This window comes from Colossoma macropomum, unplaced genomic scaffold (assembly GCF_904425465.1).
Source record: "Colossoma macropomum unplaced genomic scaffold, Colossoma_macropomum, whole genome shotgun sequence".
Taxonomy (NCBI): domain Eukaryota; kingdom Metazoa; phylum Chordata; class Actinopteri; order Characiformes; family Serrasalmidae; genus Colossoma; species Colossoma macropomum.
Window position 1 is genome coordinate 161,486 of NW_023495255.1, and position 23,134 is coordinate 184,619.

General features: G+C 37.6%; 1 protein-coding gene across 3 annotated transcripts; it reads right to left on the reverse strand.

Moving 5' to 3' along the window:
* Nucleotides 1-270: 270 nt before the first annotated feature.
* LOC118801295 (verrucotoxin subunit beta-like) lies at nt 271-12,993 on the reverse strand. Of its 3 annotated transcripts, none has more exons than XM_036561538.1 (7): nt 12,828-12,993; nt 11,141-11,198; nt 10,981-11,034; nt 9,868-9,960; nt 4,925-6,646; nt 1,383-1,480; nt 271-1,108 (listed from the first exon to the last, which is right to left on the reverse strand). In XM_036561538.1, exons 1-7 carry the CDS (start codon nt 12,837-12,839, stop codon nt 788-790), a joined length of 2,358 nt encoding a protein of 785 aa, XP_036417431.1. In that variant the 5' UTR covers nt 12,840-12,993; the 3' UTR covers nt 271-787. The 3 variants fall into 3 exon arrangements, with proteins under 3 accessions (XP_036417431.1, XP_036417430.1, XP_036417432.1); XM_036561537.1 differs by having other exon boundaries at nt 9,868-9,963; XM_036561539.1 differs by lacking the exon at nt 9,868-9,960 and adding an exon at nt 10,750-10,752.
* Nucleotides 12,994-23,134: the final 10,141 nt, after the last annotated feature.

The window sequence follows — 23,134 nt, forward strand, 5'->3', positions numbered from 1 at the left end:
TTACAGCACACAATCACCAGGAAGGGTACAAACTCTAGAATTAGGAGCCCAAGCTCTTTCAAGAATGAAGGTCACAAACCAGTAAAGACACTATGTAGTTTGTTCTGTTTTATCCTGAGACCGCATACCCAGTAAATACATAGGTCTATGAATCACACATGATTAAATGAGATCATACCATAGAGAAAATATATTTACAGCAAAATCACAAATGACAATGACAAAAACAGCAAAACAATTAATAATGAAGTAATAGTGAAATAATGTGTAGACAGGACATAATCTCTTTCAGTATAACTTACAACACTTAATAAAGTGTCTTAAGAGTAGGTTTTGACGAAATACTGATTTGACCACCTTTTCCAATATATACAAGGCACATGTGAAAAATCTTTGGGCTGTGTAGTCCCTGCTTTACTATAGCTATTAGTTACTTTGTGCTTGTTGTGGCTATTACTGCAGAAATGTTACAGCTGTTTATTTCCATGGAAGTTCTTAGCAGGAAATCACCTAAAGTGGCTGCCCCCACTAGCATAAGCGGTCAGCAATTACCGCCTCCTTTTAGTCAATCTATTTTCACACACATTTGGAATTAGAATAACTTCCTTATTCTGTTTGTTATTGCTGCTGTCATTGTCTACTGTTGATTAAACTCAAGCATTAATTTAAGAATCACTTGTTTGCTTAAAATACCTACAGTTTCCCTTTAAAAGGTACTTCTTCATTCATTGATTAATATTGTGAAAATGTCACATTGCTGTGAAGGTGATTACCTTTAAAGAATGACCTACTTTAGAAAGAAGAATCCAAGAGCATAAACATCTGCCCCACTTCTCACTTTAATCCCACGAAATATCCCTAAACCCACATCAATGGACACAGGCGGGCCCACGTCTGGGATTTTAGCAGAGAATGTAAGAGTCCCCCCAGTTTTCCTCACAACTTCAAACTGAAGACCTCCCAGACGATTCCTAGTTTGGTTTGGCCACAGTGTCAGTGAACGGAAACGATCACCGTCCTCAAATATGAATGCCTGGGACAGGGCACCTTTCGCACTGCCATACGTCTTCTCTTGATTATTGCTGAATGTCATGCATAGAGCGTCCATCTGGAGATGAGAATCATTTCTCATTATTTTCATGTCATCACATTGTGGTTAAGTTCCTATTCACAAGGGGAATCAGTTAAACCAATGGGCTCAGTGAAATAGTCAGTGTTATTTACACACATAGGAGCTTGTGCATTTGTGGGTGTGATGTTAATTGTACAATTACAATAAATTTTATTGACACCTTAACAGATTCTGTGTCAACTGGGAAAAAAAATATAAATGTAATCAGACAAAGAATAAAATATGTAATAGAAAAAAGAATCTCACTGACCGTATGATCGCCCAGCGTAATGCTGATCTTCTTCAACGTCACATCGATATCTTGAGTCAAAATATCTTCTTGTCCTTCAACACCACCCACCAAAGCACCTGACAATTTTGAAAACTGTTTAACACACTTTCTGTGCAACAAGTACATACTGACAAATCTAGTTTATTCAACAGTAGATAACAGTACTATAACCTCTCCTTTAAACAAATAGCAAAAAATGCAAAAGTTACTAATAACTACCAAAAGCACAATTGCAAGCCTATTTTGTACATTTCACGGCTGTTAGGAAAACAGACAACTTTTTACCTGAACAGCTTTTTCAATATTAGGCACAAGAAAATAAATATTGTTCCTTACAGGGACGCATAAACTCGCTGTCAGGAGTGTTTAACTGCAGCTAACAGAAAATGAGAGAATGGAACATTTAAATATTTTGGCTTTTTTGTAGAATAAAGTTCGTATTTTTATTTTATATGTTCAAAATCTGCAGTAGCCACACACTGTTTAACACTGGATTTTAGAGTAAACTGAAATGTTGCCATTGCCACCTGCTGGCCACTTTGGTGGTCATGACAATAAAAACAAGCAGGATTTGTGGGCTAGTTCTGTAACCTAATGCATCCTAATATTTATATTAAAAAATATAAAAATAAAGAGACACAAAAATATTTTCAGCTAACAGTTATCATCCTCTCTCATTCATTTTTTCAACCACTGTAATAACCTCATACTAGATGTTCATGTGTAGCTTGACTATGAGCATGAGAAAAGCGTGTTCCACAAATAAGCAACCTGACTGGCCTACATTAATCTTATTTCCAAAAGTCCTGCAAGAGAGAGCAGAGACAGCAGAGTGTGCATCAGCGGATGCTGTGTTGGATACATGTGCATATCTCTCACTACAATAATACACTGTCATCTAAAAAATAAAAAAAGTTATTTAGCATGCTGCCACAGTATACGTCATCTATGTGATTCCAAAATCCCCCCCGACCTGAAACACCTTCCCATGCCCCAGATTTCTTAAGAATCGCCATATGGTGATACAGATTTGTTGTGACAGTAACCATCATTTCAACAAATTTTACAAACACTAGGACTGTGAAAAGTCTAGCCTAATTTGAAGTTTTTTCTGTTTCTGTTAAGCAGCAGTTTAGGTGAGTGTATAAGATGCTTTTGTCTGGTAATAACATCACCTTGGTGTTGGCTTGTTTATTATAGTTCGATATTTTATAGCAGTCCTTATGGAAACTACGATTACAAAACTATGAAATTATGAGAATACTATTAATCGTGCAGCCATATGGAGCTAATTTTATGCTAAAAGTTTCAAATTAAATAAACTGAGAGCAAAATACTGAGTTAAACTTAATTTCAAAAAGACTACTACTCATTTTGTTTCATTCCGATATACATTTTTTACTCTTTTTGCCAGTTTTTGCTTTAATAATTTTTCCTATTTGCTGATTTTGCTGATAAATTGTTAGAATCGCTTTTTTGCTTCTGAAATCTTTTTTTTGCTTCTGCCTTTTCGCACTTTTAACAGGAGGCAGGTCTCAGAAGAGGGCGTTCACTTTCACTTTCTATTGTTTTGCAGCTGTTTAAATCAAAGTTTATTAGCCCAGCTTCTGGCGACCTACATCTCCACACAGTTTCAATTCCTTACCTTAAAACACCTGATCCGGCTCAGCAACTGATTATCAAGCTCTTCATGAGCTGAACCAGGTGTGTTGGGTCAGGAAATTGTTGAATCTGTGATGTTGTGGGTTGAGGAAAATAACGTAGCACTGACAAACACAGTAAAGGGTGGAAAATACCACTGATTACTGCCAGCTATGTTTAATTACTACAAAAGGGAATAAAGTTGACTTGTCATGGTTGGCCATTCCGTTCTGGGAGTTAAAGGCAATTATGTGAGTGTTTTCTTGTTTTACCCAGAGAATCCTGTGCCAGTCACAAACAGGCGTTCAATCTCTGCACTCCAGTTCACAGAATGCTGCTGCTTCAAATCACTGTTTTCACATTAATACAGTGAACTAACTTTAGACATTTAAGCAGTTTAGTTTCATTACCAGTATGGCTTGCCTCTCTAGAGGACACTGCTAAGCTTAGCAGCAAACTCGAAAGGTGGCACAGCTTCGTTCATAAACAATTTGTAAGGTGGTGGCTTGCCAGAGGTGGGATTAGAGCCAAGGCCGTCTGGGGCCAACCGGGTGAGCCACCACAGGGCTTTGGAAGGCAGGACCCAAACGCTAAGCTTCTATGCGATTGGAGGGTATTATTGAAATAACATATTAAACTGTGGATACCAGGGCTCGAACCCACGCTGGCGAGTTGATAACCCGGCGCTCTACCACTGCACTATAGAGGCCATGTCACGTGGTGCAGGAAGGGTTTACCTTAAAAAGGAAAACGGGTGGAACACAAAAGGCAGTATGAAAGCCCACCTACAAAGGCTTAGGTGGGAACAGAACAAAGGACCAGGGGAAAGACTAGCTCTCTCAAACACTGAGGAAATGCTACCTGAAAAACCACTTTCCCAACAGAAAAGAATGCACGAAGGAGAACGAAAAGGAGAAAGGGACAAACTTGTCCCTTCTCTAGCTTTACATTTAGTTCTGTTCTTTTAAAGGAAGAAAGACGCAACTCGAGAAAGAGGATAGGCTCGAGAAAAGAAATTCTCTAGAGCGTCTACCCGAGATTAAAAGCCGGTCTGCTTACCGGAATTCTGAAACAAAGACTCAGCAAAGTATGTCTTGTTCCCAGCCCTTATAAAGCCTCCTGAGCAGGTGTGGCTCATTTGGGTCGTTGACTCCCCCTGGTGGCCGGCGGTGGCCTAGCCCTTGAGCCAACCCTTACACAGTTATGTTCGTCAATGCCCAAAACAGCAGTTACATCGTTTTGCACATATTGACACAGGATCCATAAACCTGTGTTACATTAATAATTTAAAAGGAATATGACAAACATTGCTCATAATGTCAGATATGCCAGTACAAGACTGCACTTACAGCAGCACTCAGTACAGTGTGTTCTGCCATGTTGGGGTGGTTCACGCTGAGCAGCTACGTGTTCAGAAGACCTGTCACCCCAAATCAGTTAACCAATAGAAAGTGCTGGTAAATCCGACTTCGCAAGTGGCACCCAACTGGCAAAATGAGTAATAATATCAGACTGAGAGAAAATGAGTAGTAATCTTTTTTGAAAAACTTATTAATTTAACCCGTTATTTGTATTTACAACATATTTTGGACATTTTGATACAAATATAATTGATATGAACTTTTTGCTTGTGTAACTTAATATTTTTATTAGAAACTTCTGGCACAAAATTAACTCCATACAGCCCTACTTACAGCATGAGCAACACAGTTACAGTAGCAAAACTTTCATCAGATCCCTGTTAGAAAGCTTTTTCTATGTATCTGGAGGGACTGATATATCTCAAAACTTTCAGTTTCATAAAAAATTAAATGTGTTACAGCATGTAATGAAGACTGTGTACTGCTGAAGCCTGGGAAGAGCAGAGACCATTTACTCACTTTCAATGGTGATGGCAGTAGGAACAGATTCACTGGCTTCACTCACTCCTGCCGCACTGACAGCTTTATACCGAACTAAGTATTGGTTCCCTGGCTGCAGTCCAGTCAGTACGAAAGGTTTCTCTGCATCCGGAGTGTCTCTGGTCTCCCAGTCTTCCCCCGGGTTAGATTCACCTTCCTTTACCATCCTGTATTCTACTCTGAACCGCAGTGTTTCTCCAGTTGGGGATTTTTGAAGCTTCAGGGTTACAGTCATGTCTTGGGTCTCAACTGTTGGTGGAGGAGGCTTGGACACAGGCTGGAACTTTGGATCTGTCAGTTTGCCTTTTTCATAAAGCTGGATGGAGGAACCTGGATTGGCAGGGTCAGAGATGGAGGCAATGACGAATTGGATTCTCTCCTTATTTTTGTTGGCATTTGAGAAACTTGTAAAGAGAGAAAGGTTCTGTCTCATGGTCTTGGAAATTTCAGTGGAAGTGAACCAAGGCTGTGCTACTTGGAGAGAATATGCTTCTGTGTTTGCTTGCTCTAGATTTACAAGCGCTTCAGAATCTTTCAGTGCGTCCAGGTATGTGTCTTTGTACTTCAGAGATGTGAAAGACAAACATACCACTACATCTACATCAGGATTAAAGAGAATGGCCTTGAGTTTTCTTGAGGATGTCACAACTCTGATGTCCTTCAGCCCACTGATATAGGAACTCAGTATGTTCAATTCAGTCGTAAAGTCGTCTAACCACTGGTTCAAGTTGTTTGCAGCAAAGGGTGACCTGTATTGAGCGTTTAGGATGTTAGCCAGTGCCAGCTCTTCCTGTGTTCCATTACGAATAGCTGGTAAAACTTTGGAGAGAGCCTGCTGGAATGCAATCTTGTGAGCACTAAACGAGCCTTGAAACATTTGCAGTCTGCTTTTCAGGTCAAGGAAATCATCCACGCTTCTGTTTGTGACCAAATCGTTGCACCTCCTTTCTACTTTTCCTAGTTCCTCCAGCAAATTTTCTATTTTAGACACCACATATTCACTGATTTCTCTGACCAAACTGGCTGCCTTATCATTCAACAGTTTGAGGGGATACAGCCACACTCTTACTGGTACAGCATCCTTCTCCTCTCTCAGCAGATTAGGCAGCTTATTATACACTTTCAGGGCCTCAGAGTATGTTGTGGGGTTTTCTTCTAGCTTATAGTCACCATGAAATGTGACACTGATATTCTCAGCCATCTTCTTTTCACTCTCATTCAACTTTAGGTCTCCATCTCCCTCTATCGACAGGGAAGGCATCTTCTTGATCAGAACATGAAGATTTCCTTTAACTTCCTGTTTGTCCTCATCATGTGCAGCTGTATGATCAAACACCATGAAGGCCTGAGCTCCATACAGTACAGCTGTGATGACATGAGTGGCTGTTTGCTGATCAAACACTTCTGGATAGGTGATTTTGCTAAACTCAGCCATAGTGAGTTGTTCAAACCTTATGGTCTGGCTGTAATGCATGGTGATCCGCTCCTGACGTGCTGAAGATTTGCTATCATGTAGGTACTTGGCAGATCCGGCAACCTCCACCAACCCACCCATAAAGCTGGCTTTAAGCGAGGCACTTACATCCAGAAGGTTGGCCTTGTCACTGAGAGAGTCAGAAGCAGAGAATTTCAGATGTGTTTTAGGCTGTTGATGAACATCTAGGTTCTCACGTAATGCTTTCTCATCCCACAAAGTGATGCCTAAAATGAGAGGATGATTAGAAGTGATGAGTGTATCAGAAATAGTGATTTGATAGTCACAGGTAGTCATAATAATAGTATGATATCACACTGAGTGCTTTAACATGCACACAAATAATATGAACATTATCAGATTTTGTCAGTTAACGGATTATTTAAGTGTTCACGTAAACAGCGTGCTCTGATTTTATAGATCAGATTAAGGCTGTTATTGGATTTCAAGAAATCCATTAAAGAGACTTGTATTTTTCATGTATACCCTTACTGTGATTTCTTAGTCTGAGCACGTGCACAAACAGAAGGTAGAGATGTCCCAAAATATCAAGCAGCATGCAATAGCAAGATGGCAATAAAACACTTAGAGCAAAGCTGAAACCCACTATATACTTGATGAAGTGAACAATTTGAATATTTTTCATTCTACATGATGCATATCGATATTTGCCAGTAAAGTGACTCAAAGTACAAAATTAAAAAAAAAGCTGCAGCATGCATTTTGAATTTTACATCATGTCCTCACGTGAATTTATTGGCAGGCTCCAAAGCAGTAATCTGATTACTGCCCAACTCATGTAGACCTGGAGTTTTCCCATTATTTGACTTCCCAAGTGCACGCAAATGCATCGAACAGATTAAACAAAATCTGATTTTCTGCAGTTCTCAAATTATTATGTGCATATTAGCACACTCATTGTATTCTTCTCCCTGAAAAATCTTACATTTTTTTGTGGATGGAATCAGATTTTGACAGTTTTTCTGTACATGCTGTGCAGAAATGTAAACATGTTTGAGACCTGTTTAAAAGATTTGTTTGCACAGATTTTATCTTAAAATAGTCCAATGAAAATCACATTTAGGTTCTGATTTAGAAAATGATAATTTGACACAAAGGTGTATGTAGATTGATGCATGTTTCCAGCCTGACATAAAAACTTTTAGCAGTCAAGGGGGCAAAACTATCACCCTCCACTGAACAGCTGATAAATTACTATAAGGATAACTGACTAAACTGGTTTGCATTAGGCTAATTTATTCTACTAGACTTACCTCATAGGGAATCTAGTCAACATCATTAAAAAGATGCATGGACCATAATTAGAAAACATGATAAATGATTAGATGACTAATATTTGATATATTTACCAACAGATACGTCTCATACTGCGGCACTGCAGAAGGGAAACACTACGACATGGATAGTCTCAAGCGTGTTTAATATGCCAATGTTAATTAATGGATCCAAGTTAAATAACCTTTTTTTAAGTGGTAATTTGCAGTTTTGTTCCAGTGATAGAGTTCTGTATTCTTGCTGGAATGTTGTAAGCTAGACATTTAAAATCAAGTCTGGATGAAAAGCTTTATATTCTTCAAAGAAAATGAAACAGAGGACTGAGCACACAGTTATATCTGAAAGGCAGATTTACTTTGGAACTGAAATATGTTTTCTAAGTAAGGCCCTCCTGTATAGGTCTGACCAGACTGTACATCTACGAGCTGGTCCCTTGAGCACGAGGTCTGCAGGACTGCCTCTGCCAAGAACCACAGCAAACAGGCATTTAGCATATGTTGCTTATTTCATGATGAGCCAGTGTCATCAACAGTGTTACTATTCACTCATATTTGATGTAGGATAAAATCCTTTTTAGTTCAATTAGTCAATCAGTCATGACTAAATGTTTTAGTCAGTTTTACAGCATAACTGCTTTTACGAACCATAGAAGTAGATTGGGGGGGCTGATTATGATGAACTGATTTCCTCATTATGCATAGAGCAAAGCTTTTACATTTAAAGGTGTACTTATGTGTCTGTGTGACACCTTTTAAAACTACATTACCTGGTTCTAAAACAGTTTTAGATCAGAGATTTCTGTGTGTACACATAGCAATGCCTTTTTTGTATCAAAGGTAAAGTGTGAGTGGCCATCTAAAAATAGCCATGTGCGTTGCCTGGTGTTACTTTGCTCCAGCTGCCACTATGATGCGTCTACATGAGAAAGTAAAGGTGAGCGCTCAGTGGAGGCATTTATTTGGAAAACAAAACACGGGTAGGTACAACTTCCAGTTCAAGACAGTACATGCATCCCATACTAACTTGAACCTGAAATGTATTAGTAATCAGAGGAGGGCCAGCAAATCGGACAACTTTCCCATTTCATGCTATGTTGGGTTGGGTGGCACTGGGGCTTTTTTTATCCTTTAAGGCTTGTGTTGAGGTGCCTGTTCAAAATAGAGCTTTGGCCTAAAAAAAAAATCATTATGCTGTGTTTGAATATGCTCCAGTCACCAGCTTCACTGGCCTCAGCATTTGCCTTGGTGAAGCATCTGGTTGGTAGTGAGGTTAGCTTTTACCAGCTTTGAACCTTTGAATCTGAGGTCAGTAATGAAAACACAATGAATAGCAACAATGGCTAATTATAGCTATGAAAACATGTAAAGTCTTATAATGGCACTGGGAAAGTTTGGGTTAGCTAATGTTAACTATGTGCAAGTCAGCAAAAAAAAAAAAGAAAAACAACCTGAAAAGTCTGGTAACAGTAGTACACCACCATTATAAGTGTTTTCAGTGGTAAAGTATGTAAAATTCCAAAGTGTGTGTGTCTTAAGTGAATACCGTACATTGTTAGCATTGGCATTAGTTTGGGAATTCACACCAACTTCATCACATAGAATTCTGTTCTGAGTTGTACATGTGAGGCAGGACATTAATGTTAAATATCAGCCTGGTTTTTAGCAACAGAGAACAATGAGGCTGAAGTCAGCTTCCTATTCTCCAGCTTCTTGTTTGAATGCCCGTTACACCTTAAATAGTGTAGCAGCTACATTCTGGCACTAATAACAGCCGCACCATTTAAGGTGGAACAGGAAAAGTCAAACAAGAAGCTGGAGAATAGAAAGCTAACTTAAGCTTCGTCGGAGAACGCAAGTAAACGCTTCTTCCAGTGTCCATACTGTTCAATACGTTTCTCAGATCAATAAGCAGAAATAACATAATATGCTTAGTTTGTCATTAACCTCTCCAGAATTGTTTTCAAGCAGCGATGCAGCTCTGTGACTTCAGTGGCAGATTCACAGTAGCAAATGTGATCACCCCCCCCACCACCCACCCCATGTCAAACTCACTCCCACGCCCTTGGCAAGGGGTGGTTGCTATGCACTATTCCTGTAGCCAACACTGAACTTGGATTAATAGTTCTATGCACTAAAGATCATGGAAGTTCTACCTGCAATGAAGGTATCAGTGTGGCAGTTGTACAGCATGCCAGGATACAGAGGTCTTCCCAGGGCTGCTATTTCAATAGGTCTGACATCCTTACCTGCTGCATAAACAAAATGCGGGTAAATTTAGTTTTTTCCATGTGGAAAATTCTTAGTGACGTAGGTCTGCATTCTGTTCAAATGTGGTAAGCTAGACATTTAAAAATGAGTTGGAATGAAAAGCTTTACATTACTCACACAAGATGAATGACAGATTGCATCCATAAACAAATTAATTAAAACCCTGCAATGTTGAACAGTCTGTACATATGCACCCATTTCTACAACCGTTTGTGATTTATATATGATTCACATTCAAGCGTATACTAATTTTTATAAATCATTCACAAACAAAATCTGAGAACAAATTTAGTATGGAACAAAAATTTGTTTTCTAAACAAGGCAGTGCGACTCAAGGTCTGACTAGATTGTGCATGTATCAACTGGTCCATTGAGTGTGAATACTGTCTCTAGCAAGAACCACAGCAAACAGATGTGCCAAAAGCACCAGAGCTGTCTGTTACTTATTTCATGACGAGACAGTGTCATCAGTGTTAATTTTCCACTCATTTTGTGTTAGGATAAAATCCATGTTAGTCCAATTTTAGCCATATCATATTCTGTATTTTTAAACAAAAAAACAATTTTAGTCACCCAGCATTAGTCACCAATGTTTAGAAAGCAATGACAACATTATGTTAAGATTGTTCATAACAGGATTGCATGTATGCAAATACATATAATCCTGCATATAAAAAGTTCAGGAAATATGGATATAACCTGGTTTACACAGTAGTATTTTAATATTGTTAATACTGTCCATCCTAAAATCAACAACCTTCATCACCTGCTTTTAATTTGCTGCAGCTGCTACCACGACATGTCTCCATGAGACAGTAAGGGTGAGCTTTCACTGGAGGCATTTATTGAGAAACTAGTTATGTCCCCCAGTACAATACAGATGCATTCTATACCAACTTGAAGGAAGGGCAGCAAGTACTGTGCTTTCAACATGTGGCCAAAATTGCTAAAGATTGTTATTCCATAAAACAGGCTATGGATTAGAAACAGATCAGACCTGCTCCTTTAGTCCCGTCAGTCTCCTTTAGCTCCTTTCTCTCCATCTCCTCACCTGTGTTCAGTATTAGATTTTTTTTTTATTAAAATCAGATTAAAAAACCTCAAGGGTTAATGAGACATCAGTCTGTTCATTTTTTTAACTGGAAAAATCTTCTCACCTGACTGCCCTCCAGTGGAGATGTCAGTCTCGAGTGTCTTGTAAAACATCTTGTGTTTCTGCAATATTAAACTATTATGATTAACATTATGTGACATTTTCACTGAAATTATCTTATTACAAACAAAGTATGTGAATACTACTGATGTGATTGTTTCAAATACTGAAGAGTAATATGAAAACAACAGAAAGAGCTGTCAGTAATGCAATAATATACTCACTACCTGTGAAGTTTCTTAAAATTCATGTTTACACTTTAATAGGTTGCTAACATAATATTGATAGCACTTTTCTTTATCTCATGTAACTTAAAATTAAAATAGCTATCTAAGAAGCAACTGGTAAAAACTTGATAGCCAGTTATATTGTAGCATGTTGCATCCTCTAGCCTTTATTGGTTCAGTATGTTAAGTACTAAGAGAGAGAGGGGAGACGTGAGCTAGCTACTTAGCAAAAGAACTGTTAGTGATGAGAAAACTCTGCTTATGTATGGTGTAGCTGTGGTCAACAACAGCAGGTTAATAAAGCACCATGACTTGTGCGAAAGCTGTGTCTTTTTTACTAACAGTACACTACAATATTAACCAAATGTGTGCTGTAGGTAGGTATTTTGCTGTAGGTAGGTATTTTAAATAAATCCTAATAATTGTGTCAGTAAGCTTTTAGTCTAAATCCTGTCACACCTTTAGTGGTTGCGGACCTACAAAGAAATAACCACCAGAGCCCTTCCCCCAAATGTGATACACATAACGGCACAGTTAAATAATCAATGAATGAATAAGAAAAAAACTGCTGATGGTTTGAATTAATGATGTACATTTATTTGGTTGGGCTGAATAAATTAAAAAAATAATAAAAAAAACTATTTAGCAGAGCTTTGTTCTTTATTATATTCATATTACTATTCTATTACAAGAGGTGCAATATTTTGCATAGGAGTAACTTGATAATATACATCTTGTTTTGGAGCAATACCTTCAACTATTCAAAAGCTATTGAAATAATTTTTTGAAAAACCTGTCCCTGAAATTCAGCAGAAGATTTCATTAAAAGAGGTGTAGTATGTTGTATGTGTGTCACTGGATTATATATGTCTTGTCATGAAGCATTCTGTCTGACTAATACAAAGCTTTTAAAATTATATAAAAAAAAAAAAAACTACAACAAAAATCCAGTATGTCAACCAATCAACTTATGTCCTGTAAAAACTAATAAATATTTAGCAAGAGTTAGCCATAATATAGGGGGGTGTGCTGTATAGGAGGCACTTGAGAATATATATACAAATGATAGCAAATTGTCATTTTTTGTCTTACCATTTTTTGCAATTATCAAAAGCGTAAAACACTACTTTTTAAAAATTAGCCTCATACCTTTCATCCAATCAGTGGTCTGCTTATCTAAAAATCATTTTATCAGTAAATGCTACTATCATTAAAATTATAATTAGGAGATTTTGGTAGTCTAAATCACCTTATCAGAGGGTACACATTAAGCTGAGTCTTTATAATAGACTTGAAAAAAGGCTGAATTAACATTAAAACACAAAAGCTTAAAACATCGAAGTTATTATACTATTCTAATGACATGCTCATGCGCAGTAGGATCACTCAGTAAGTAGGACAATGGAAATTTCTGTCCTCTATTACTGTCTAGTACTGAAATCTAAATGTATTAGTAGATCTTACCTTGAATTCCATTCTGATTACAATTTTCAGCAAATAAAATTTGCAAATTTGTCAAAATATCCACTTCTTAAGGTATTTCTGTATGAAGCTTCCAAATTGTAACCACTGTGCACCGGAAAAAAAAAAACTTAGCCCGAAATGTGAAGAAAATAAAAGCACTCGTTGGTTGCTGTGTATCTAGTGCTCCACAAGACAGAAGAGGAGGAACTGGGGTCTATATAAACAGTGAGAAGTGCTGCCATCAGCATCCTGCAGTGATATCACCCACTGTAAACATGCTCAGAAGTATGTGTCTGCATGACAAAGCAGAACAATTTTATCAACTATCAAGTCTGCTTTTCAGGTAATGTAAACTTTAATAAAGGAAAACCTAGGAGTTTGCTTTCTTTTAAGTAAATAAAAACAAAATTAGCCAGTTACATGAGAGCCCTGATATAGTTGTGTATATTAGCCTAAACCCATACTTAAGTCACTTCAGAGAAATGACTCAAGGAAAAGTAAAAGTGCCTTTACCAAAAAACAAACAAACAAAAACTTGAGTATAAGTACAAAGTATCAGGTCTAAAAAGACTTGAGTACTGTTTAACATATAGAACTGTTGTCTAACTCCTTAATTCATCCAACATCTATCAGTGGAACTGAAGCCTGTCAGGCTCTATTCTTCTCTTTATCACAAAGCAGTATATATGCTGTCACCAACATATCTTTTTCACACAAATATACTTTTGAAGTAAAAATGGCCATTACCTTGTGAGCCACATCTGCCTCTGGGATCTGGGATCGGGCTCAAAGAAGCACTCAAAATGAAATATGAAAGATAATCAGGAAAAAAAAAACAAACAACCAAACAAAAAATTCCTCTCTAGATATAAGAGAAAGATCTGATTTGTGTTTAGCTCTGCTTTTCCCCTTGTTTAGAAGCTGGTTAACCTCTGCTTTTACTTTACAGCTCTCCTTTCCTTTTCTCTTCATTTTAAGAGCTGTTTTTCTTTTTCTCTTCCTATACCAGGTCTGTTTTCTTTATTGTGGAGCATTTACCACCTTTTTTGTTCTTTTTTATGAGTGGTTTTGTTTCAGTGATTCAACAGTGTTTCTCTTTCCAGTCCTCTTTTCTCTGTCCTTTTCGTTCAGAGAACACTCTAGATCAGGGGTGTCCAATCTTAGCCGCAAAGGGCCGGTATGGCTGCAGGTTTTCTGCAGCCACACCAGCCCTGTGGATAAGATTGGACACTCCTGCTGTAAATACTGTACAGGTCACCCCTCTACAAAGGTGTGACACTGATTGCTGTTTGCCACAGCCTTAAATGCAGAGGCCTACATGCACTGTATGTCTGTTTGGCGCTGATTAGCCCAAGGGCTTCTGGGAACTAGTGTTCCTCAGGCTAAAAATGCCTTGCTTCCGTCACCCTCTGCTGGCAGCCATCGGCCCAGCCTTTACAGTGTATCTATCCAAGCCGCTGACAATTATTTTTGACATGTTAAAAGCGACCTGCAATGCAAATCCTCTGATGAGACTGTGGATGTAGATGAGGGGTTTGTGGTGGAATCAAAAATGGTCAGACCAGTTGCATGTGTAGTACGGACTGTGCGCTCCTCCATCAATAAAGATTCCGGCACCCTTTTACCTTCTATAAAACGAGCCATGAAAATAACCTCAGGTTATATTAATCTCATGTGATTTGACATGTCGGTAAAATGCTATCATATCCTGTGGAAAGGGGAGTTCCTTAACCATGGAGGAGGAAGCTGAGGAAGCTTAAGTTGGCTTATTTATTTTCTTGTTTGAATTTTCCCATTTCACCTTCTTGTGGCAGTTTTTATTATAACGCCTAAGGCGCCAGAATGTAACCGCTGCACCATTTAAGGTGGAACGGGAAAATTCAGAATAAGAAACCTTGTGAGCCCATATGTAACATTACTTTTCTGTCTTAAGTGTGCAACATGTAAAACTTTTTGAAAAAAAAAATATTTTATGCAGTGAAGTTGACTGCTCTGAATCCCCAAGGTAATGGTGATGTTAATGATGCACTGCATTCACTTAAGACTTAAAGGTAAATGGTTAGGGTAAGCGAAATAATGGCAAAATTAAATGTTTAAACAATTTTCTACTCTTTTTTTTTCTACTCTTTTTTGGAGTAAAGGCGGTGCGTAAATCGAGTAGCCACTCATAATGCCCCCAAATCAAAATGAGCTCTGATGAGCATTTCTGTCCATTATCACATCAATCTAACACTTAAAAATCTGTCAGACAGTCTCAGGGAAAAAAAACAAAAAAACAAAAAACATGCATTCAATTAAGAAAAAAACATGAGCACGATTAAAAGAAAAGGAGGGAATGAATTAAGAAATTGTGATCACAAATAAAAAAAACATACCCACGAAGTAATGAAAACATGCACATGATTAAAAGAAAATGAGAGAACAAATTGTTAATTGTAGGAATGAATTAAGAAATCGTGACCATGAATAAAAGAAAACGTGCGTACGAACTGCAAAACTATTTTTTTTTTTTTTACCTCTGTCTCCTCCGGGGCTCCATACCTTTGAGCAATAGGGAGGAAGCTTTTCTGTAGATGAGCTGGAAATTAAACTGAATATTAAAATTCACTCTCACTTCCCGTTTCTTGTGAAAACATGGTTTCATGGATGCCTTCTTGTGAAGTTATGAAAGGAGCAGATAGGATTTTCTTACTGTGGGTATTTGCTCCATTCTGGGAATATTAAAATATGGTTGTATCCCTTTGCAGGTATTGTGCTGAATTCCCTCAGGATCGCACACACAACATCTTTTACCTGAAAGTGAAGATAATCCGCTTTTACTTTACTTATATCAACTAGAAGAATGTGCAGTTTTTTTTTACGAGCCATTGCTTTTGTTGCCAGATTTCTATCAAGATTTTTCAGTTATAAGAGAGCAAAGTCTATAGAACTCAAACCAGATTGGTGAGAAATGAGACACAATTAGTACAAGAGATTCTTCTGTATATTTATTCTGTATATGTATATTTCGATGTCAAGGAATAGCAACTTGCAAGTTTTATTGCATGTGAAGTGAATGCAGACTACAGCGTTGCAGAATAAACAAGCAGCGGTGTACGTAGGCTACATTATCCTCTTTTAATTGGTGATTAAAATGCACAACATTTTTTATTGCTATCCGGCCTTCCGCCCAATGACAGCTGGGATAGGCTCCAGCACCCCACCGCAACCCAGAAGGTTAAGCGGTTTAGATGATGTATGTATGTATGTATGTATGTATTGCTATCCGATTTATATTCGTCTTTTTCTTCTTCTTCTTCTTCTTCTTCATCTTCTTCTTTTCTTATTTTTCTTTTGGATTTTTGTTCGCTAACTCAAGATATCGGCACTGTTCCAACTCCAGAATGGTCTGCTTGTATACAGCTTTTTGATCAGACTTACAGTTTTCATACAATCTTTGTTAAATTCCAAATTTTATCCTATAGAAATTAATGGAATTAAAAATTGTATGGCCATCTAATGTACTTCTGCTTGACCGAAATACTCTTTCCTTTCTAGTGTTTCCTATATACTATCTCAGGGCAGGCCCCCGAGCATGAACTCAATGCTGTTCTGATCCGCACTCATCTTTGCTCGAAAGCCACCACACTGCATGTATTCACTCAGGGCAGCTCACCAAGCTCTAACACACCGCCATACTGACCCGCACTCCTCTATGTGTCATTTTCTCATCCTTTTCTCATGACTCCCATTCATTTTCGCCCACAAACAAGCCATATATTTTCCTTTGGGTGATAGCCTCCAAACTGCAAGTGTTCATTTATGGCAGGTCCCCAAGCTCTATTTCACAGCCATACTGACTCACACTGCTCTAAGTGTCGATTTTTCATCCCTCATTCCTGGCATAGACTCTTATTAATTCTAAACCATACCTACAGACCACTCGGCAACCCCCTAACAACCACTCAGGACCCACCCCTCATGCCATAGAAACCACTTAGCAACATGCTTCCGCTGCGCAATCACTCTGCATTTTCTTCAGTATTGTATCGTAATGTGGGCTACACTATTTTTTTTATATTATTTACAAGTCACCATTTAGAAGAGTTTAGAAGAACACCTGGGCTGTGTACATTGTGTAAAACAGTGATTTACTTTATTGTTGACTGAAATAAAGGTGATTTGCATGTTCTTCTAGTCAATGTAAGTAAAGTAAAAGCGGGTTACCTTCGTTTTCGGGTAAAAGACATTGCGTGCGTGATCCAGAGAGGGGGAGCTTTTCCTGTCAGGGGTGCCAAATTGGCCGTGGCCGTGCGGGAAGCAAGGCCATGTGGAGCGACTAGCATGGAGCCCACGGGAGAACACCGGACATGAAGTGAGAGAGACTTAAAACATGCAAATAGTTGTTGTTGTGGCTTAAACCCTATATATATATGCTTATCTGACTACTTGTTTTTAATTAAAGAGCATTTCTTCAAAGGCCCAATGGTTACTGCGTTTCCTTCTTTCATTCCATTTCTTGGAAAATAAAGCTTCATAAATACCTTCCCTGGGAAGCACTCCCTCTCCTTCTCTTATGTTCCATCACACCTTTCTATGTATTTACAAGGAAGGATCAGTGCAGGTACAGAAATGATTAGTGTTGAGTATGACATTCCAATAGAGGACAAATTGAAACTCCAATGCAAAACTAAAATTTTAGCCACTAAATATGTCTCGGCCAATAAACTATATCTAGAGTAAGGAGAAAATTGTGTAAATTTGATTTGTCTGGTGAACCTTTCTTTTTAGGGCAGTGAAAAACATCAAATCAAACCAAATCCATATTTAGTCATTGAAACAGCAGCTTGGAGGTCCTAACAGAAATCCATATACTAGGTACTGTAATGAACAGGGAGCTTGATGGTGTCTCTACATGTATACGCAGTTGGCATTGGGACGCTTCTTGAAACAGGTTTGAATTAATACAAATAAGCTATGAAGTCATCTGTTGATCACAAACGAACTTCATAAAACTCAGAGAAATTAGACAGCAATATAGTTTAGTTAGCTATACAAATTAATAGTTTTGTAGCGACTCTTACCAATCAGTTCAAACAATCTTCCTCTCTCCCAACACTGCCTGCTCAAGTTCAGCTTGGTGAGTGAGCTTAGGTAATTTAAGTCGTCGTCGCGCCGTACATTCAAACAAACAAAAAAATATGAGTCTTAGTCGTTTTCTTTGTGGGCTTAGGTGAGATTGGCCTGCTCAGGTTTACAACCGATTTGACATTAGGGAGAGCATATGGAGAAAACAGTCTACTCACTTCTCCTAGTACAAACACAAACACAGACATACACACACACGCACTCATGCAAAATAAGCTAAAGACTGTGTAATACATTGTACCAGTCAACAAAACACATGTAGCTAGCAGTAGTAGAAAACAGCGAGCTTATGTTTCTAGACTGCTGGTCTGGTGTTCAGTTTCACCAGATCTGAGATGTGACGTTTTTCTCGAGACTTAAAGTCATTTAGCTTGAATGATGCCGTTCTGACTCTGAGGTCTGAGGATGTCCTAAAATGTACCCCGTAGCCCTGCCTAGTGCTAATTAACATATATTTGCATGTTGGTCAACTTAAAAAACGAAAAAGCAAACTGGCAAATGAAAACTAAATCTCCAGCAGATGGCACATGTGTTCGTTTCCATTAGCCATTTCATTCTGAAACTTGAAGCATGTCCACACCGAAAACTGAATCCCAAACTGTCACTTTACAGTTGATTTATCCATTTTACATTTTCATTTTCATTTTGTCAGATATGCAGCCTATTACTATGAAAAAGAAATGACAATGGAAACATTGCAATTTGATTTTAGTTTTGACATGTATTAAGCATTTCATGAAAAGCCAAAGTGAGGCTTGGTTTTTCTTTTCTCTGTTAGCTTTTTCATTTTAGATATGACCATGAAATACCAGAATAAGTACAAAAATTAAATGACAAATAGCTGTTTTAAATTTATTTTATTGTTGTCACAAATAACTCATGCTTATGTGAAAAATTATATTGTAAATGTTGGTATTTCATTTCATTTTCAATTTTGGCAGGATACTTGTGCAGATGTTTGGAAAAAGAAATGGCAAAAAGAGGTTTGCATTTATATTTTATTGTTTTCATTGTAATTTCTTTTTTGGCTGGATTTGCCTCCCATACTAGATTTTGGAACTTGGCTATGGATTTGCTTTCGTTTAGAACAGCATAGGTGAGGTTCACAGTGATGTAAAGGCCTGGCTCACAGTCAGCATTTCAGTTCATCCTGAAGGTAACTGAGGGGTCAAGGTCGGGCTCTGTGCCGGCCAGTCGAGTTTTTCCACATCAAATTCTGCAAACCATTTCTGTATGAACCTCACCCAGTACACAGGGTTGTTTTCATGCTCGAGGACCTTCCTCAAACTGCTGCCACTGTTGTAAACAAACACTTCTTTAGAATGTTGTTGTATTCTGAAGCATAAACACTTCACTGGAAATATGGGGGCTAACCCAAACAATGAAAAACAGCCTCAGACCATGATTGCTCTTTCACCACAATGCATTCGAGAAGGTAGTGGTCTCCTGGCATCTGCCGAACCGAGATTCAGAATGCCACATGGTGAAGTGCTATTCATCACTCCAAAAATGCGTGTTCACTGTTCAGTGAGTCCAGTGGTGGTGCGCTTTATACCACTGCATAATCTTAAGCTTGTATGTGGCTGCTTGTCCAACATGAACGCCGTGGAAACCCAATCTGTGTAGCAAACATGTGACAAACTGACTTGTTGGAAAGGTGGTATTCTATGATAATGTCATGTTGAAAGTCATTGAACTCTACAGTATGAGCCATTCCACTGCCAATGGTCGTCTTGATTCTATGCATCTGTTAACAATGAGTGTTGCTGAAATAGTGGATCCAACTAATTAGAATGGGTGGCTACATACTTTTGTCAGTGTAATGTACAACCCCATTACCAAAAAAGTTGGGACTCTTTGTAAAATGCAAATAAAAATAGAATGTAATGATATGCAAATCATGTGTGGGCGTGAGCAGTGCTGCTAGTCCCCCTAAAAGCCCAAAATGTCTGACTAGGCCACTCTCAATTAAGGGATGAGAGCAACCTGTGAGTTAAAAATACAACCCCTTTTCCAAAAAGTTTAAACAAAAAATAGAATAGAATGATATACATAACAAATAAACCTTATAATTAATTGAAAATAGTACAAAGACAAAATATCAAATTTCAGAAAATATCAAAATATCAGCAACACATTCAAAAAATGTTGGGACAGGGAAATGTTTACCAATGTGCTGCATCACCTCTTCTTTTAACAACACTCTGTAAGTGTTTGGGAACTGAGGAGACCATCTTCTGTAGTTTTACAAGTGAAATGTTTTCCCGTTCTTACTTGATATATGATTTCACCTGCTCAATAGTTCTGGATCTCCTTTGTCGTATTTCTTTTTACAGTTTTACTTTTTGTTTATATCATGGTTCTTAGCCAAATATGTAATATTCAATTATTAGCCTACATTCAATAAACCTCAAAGCAGTCAATACATATCTATATGTCAGTGAAACTGGTCACATTTAAGAAGGATTTTGATGGAAATAGGATTAGTCCCTTTTGAAAATAAAGGGTCAAATAGACCTATAACATGGATATATCATTGTGAAGGCTTTTTTAAACTCAAGGTGTAGCTTCAAAAACTGCATGCAGAAATTAATCATGCATGAACAGAAATGTTGGAATGTTACATTAAATCTAAACTTTTAGCTAAATTTTGCTAAAACAACTAAATAAAAGATTTGATTTCAAAGATGAAATACTGCACAACAAGTATGTTCTCCAATACCGCAACCTGTTGTATGAATGTATTACATGAAACCAGTTGATTTTAAGTGAATTGTTATTCTTAGTTTTGTATTCATACCCAATTCATAACTAAAAATGGCTGGAGATTTCCATCCTTACCTGCAGAGGTCACTCTCTCCTGAGTTTTAATCAGCTGACTGTTCATCTGTTAGTCTTTTTTTATATATCCTGTTTTTGGTAGTGATTGTTGTGAAATCTTGTTTGTTCCTTATCTTGCAATTCTTACTTACTGTTCATTGTGTTCTCATATTTTGACCTTCTGCCTGTCTTCCAGTTTTTGCTTGTTTTTGGATTTCGATTTAGTTTGATTGCCTCAGACCTTTTGAACTGGACAGGCTTTACAACTAGGAGTTATTTTTTCACTCACACCTGGATCCTAATCCAAGTCTGATCATTACTGTTACACACAGCCGCTCAAATTAAATTTAGGTATTTGCTTGAATTTCAAAGGAAATCCATGAAGGACAGACAGGCTCAGTGTAGCATATATAATTAATCATAAGAAATGAATAATAATTAATAGTAGGAAATGAAGGAGAAAATTATAGAAAAAGTTCTACTCTGGCCCTGACTCCAGGTCATCTTAAAGGTATTGGATAGAGTTCCATCACTCCAGAACGTAGTTCCACTGCTCCACAGCCCAATGCTGGGGGTCTTTAAAACCCTCTTGCTGAGTCTTGGTATTGGACATGGTGACTTTAAGCTCATGAGCAGCTCCAGCATCCCCCACAAGCAGTGTTTTTGTAATTGAACAAGCAGTTGTAGTTGTGTCAGCAATGGGTGTCCCTTAAAATAGTTAACTTCAGTAATTAAAAGACAGGAATATTTACAGGAATAAAATAAATTAACAAACACATTATACCATAGTGTGGGCTGTAGTAGGGTGCTAGGAGTAATAGTAGATGTCTTTCAAAAACATTATTAAAATGAAAAGCAATTCAATCACAATTCACGTCCATTCTGCACTCACTCAGTAAGTTATCTGCAAAGAACAACACCATATCTATTGTATGTGCAGGTCAGAGATAGAGAACACTAGCAAAATGGCAAAAAGGTGGTAAAACAGGAGCCTGACATGAAGGGATGGGGGCAGGTGAGCCAAGGAGGGTTGTCGGAGATTGTGAGAGGGGGGAGTGCAGTGTGGGTAATGGCATTTACTATCCTCAGTGGGGGCCTCAGACTAAAAAAGTTTTAGAACTGCTGATATATGTGGTTGGAACATATGTCGCTGTTCTTCTCACTAGACACTGGTAATGAAGCTGTGGTCATTCAAAGTTTGATTTCTAGTGACCCATTTGTCATAAAATTAATTTAGTGTAAATGATGGCTGGGGCTTTTCAAATAATGAATAAAAATAAAAAAATAAATGCAAGTTTTTGATCTGATAGTGATGATGTATTTGACTCAAAGATAAACAAACAGATGCGCAAGTGTTACAGTGGTAAGTGGCCAAGGTAAGGGTTAGGATTATTTTATCATTTTATTAGGTGAGTCAATGTTAGAATGGAAGGGCATCACAGGTGTAGCAATAAAACTCCTGATGTAAATATTTAATACACTGCATCTACTTACAAGTGCTCAAACTTTTTAGGAAATAAAGGTTTCCTTAATAGTTTGGATGTATAGTTCTAGGAAAAACCTGTACCTGATCTCACTAATGCTCTTGCGGCTAAATGCAATCAAATCCTTACAGCAATGTACCAACATGCAGTCTAAAGCCTTCTCAGGAGAGTAAAGGTGTTGCTGCAGCAGAGGGAGGAAAAACTCAAGTAGGCATCTACACTCAAAAAAATATTTAAGCCCAAAAGTTAAAACTTATGTATTTTAATTACATGTCAATTTTCCATTCAATTTAAATACATAAATCCAATGTAAAAAATGGTATTATAGTTTATGTTTCTCCACATTGTTCAATAAACGTAAATGAATTAAATAACGTTTAAATTAGAAGTACTTGCAGGATTTATGCAATTATTTTCATAACATTTATGTATTTCTAAAGAGGTAACAGTACCTTCTGTATTCACAGCACAATTACTTAGACTGTGTAAATGTATTAAATGACAATACATATTAAATTCACAAATTTTTACTGTAGTCCAAACTGTATTAAAGAGTATTTGCTGAGTCACGTTACAAGACACATGTAAACTTTAAAGTCTAATGTGAAAGAAATAAACATAACTTTATATATTTCAGCTGTGATCAAATTCCCTGGTTTACAATTTGTATTCACTCACAACTGAACTACTAATTAACCAAATGTTTATGTGCACAATGTTCCTATTGAGATGCAGCTCTCATGCTAACCATCATGCAAGTTAGCTAACGCTATTAGTCACTTCATGCCATGCTAACATGTCAAGGTCACCTACAGTTACAAAAACCATGAACTGTTGATTTGAATATTAATGGAATTCATCTTTATATACTGCTTC

Coding starts and splice junctions, on each gene's coding strand:
- LOC118801295 (XM_036561537.1), bottom strand. Junction 9,964..10,980: donor TGACGGGACTAAAGGAGCAG/GTCTGATCTGTT, acceptor TTGTTTATGCAG/CAGGTAAGGATGTCAGACCT. Junction 6,647..9,867: donor CACTGATACCTTCATTGCAG/GTAGAACTTCCA, acceptor CTCTCATTTTAG/GCATCACTTTGTGGGATGAG.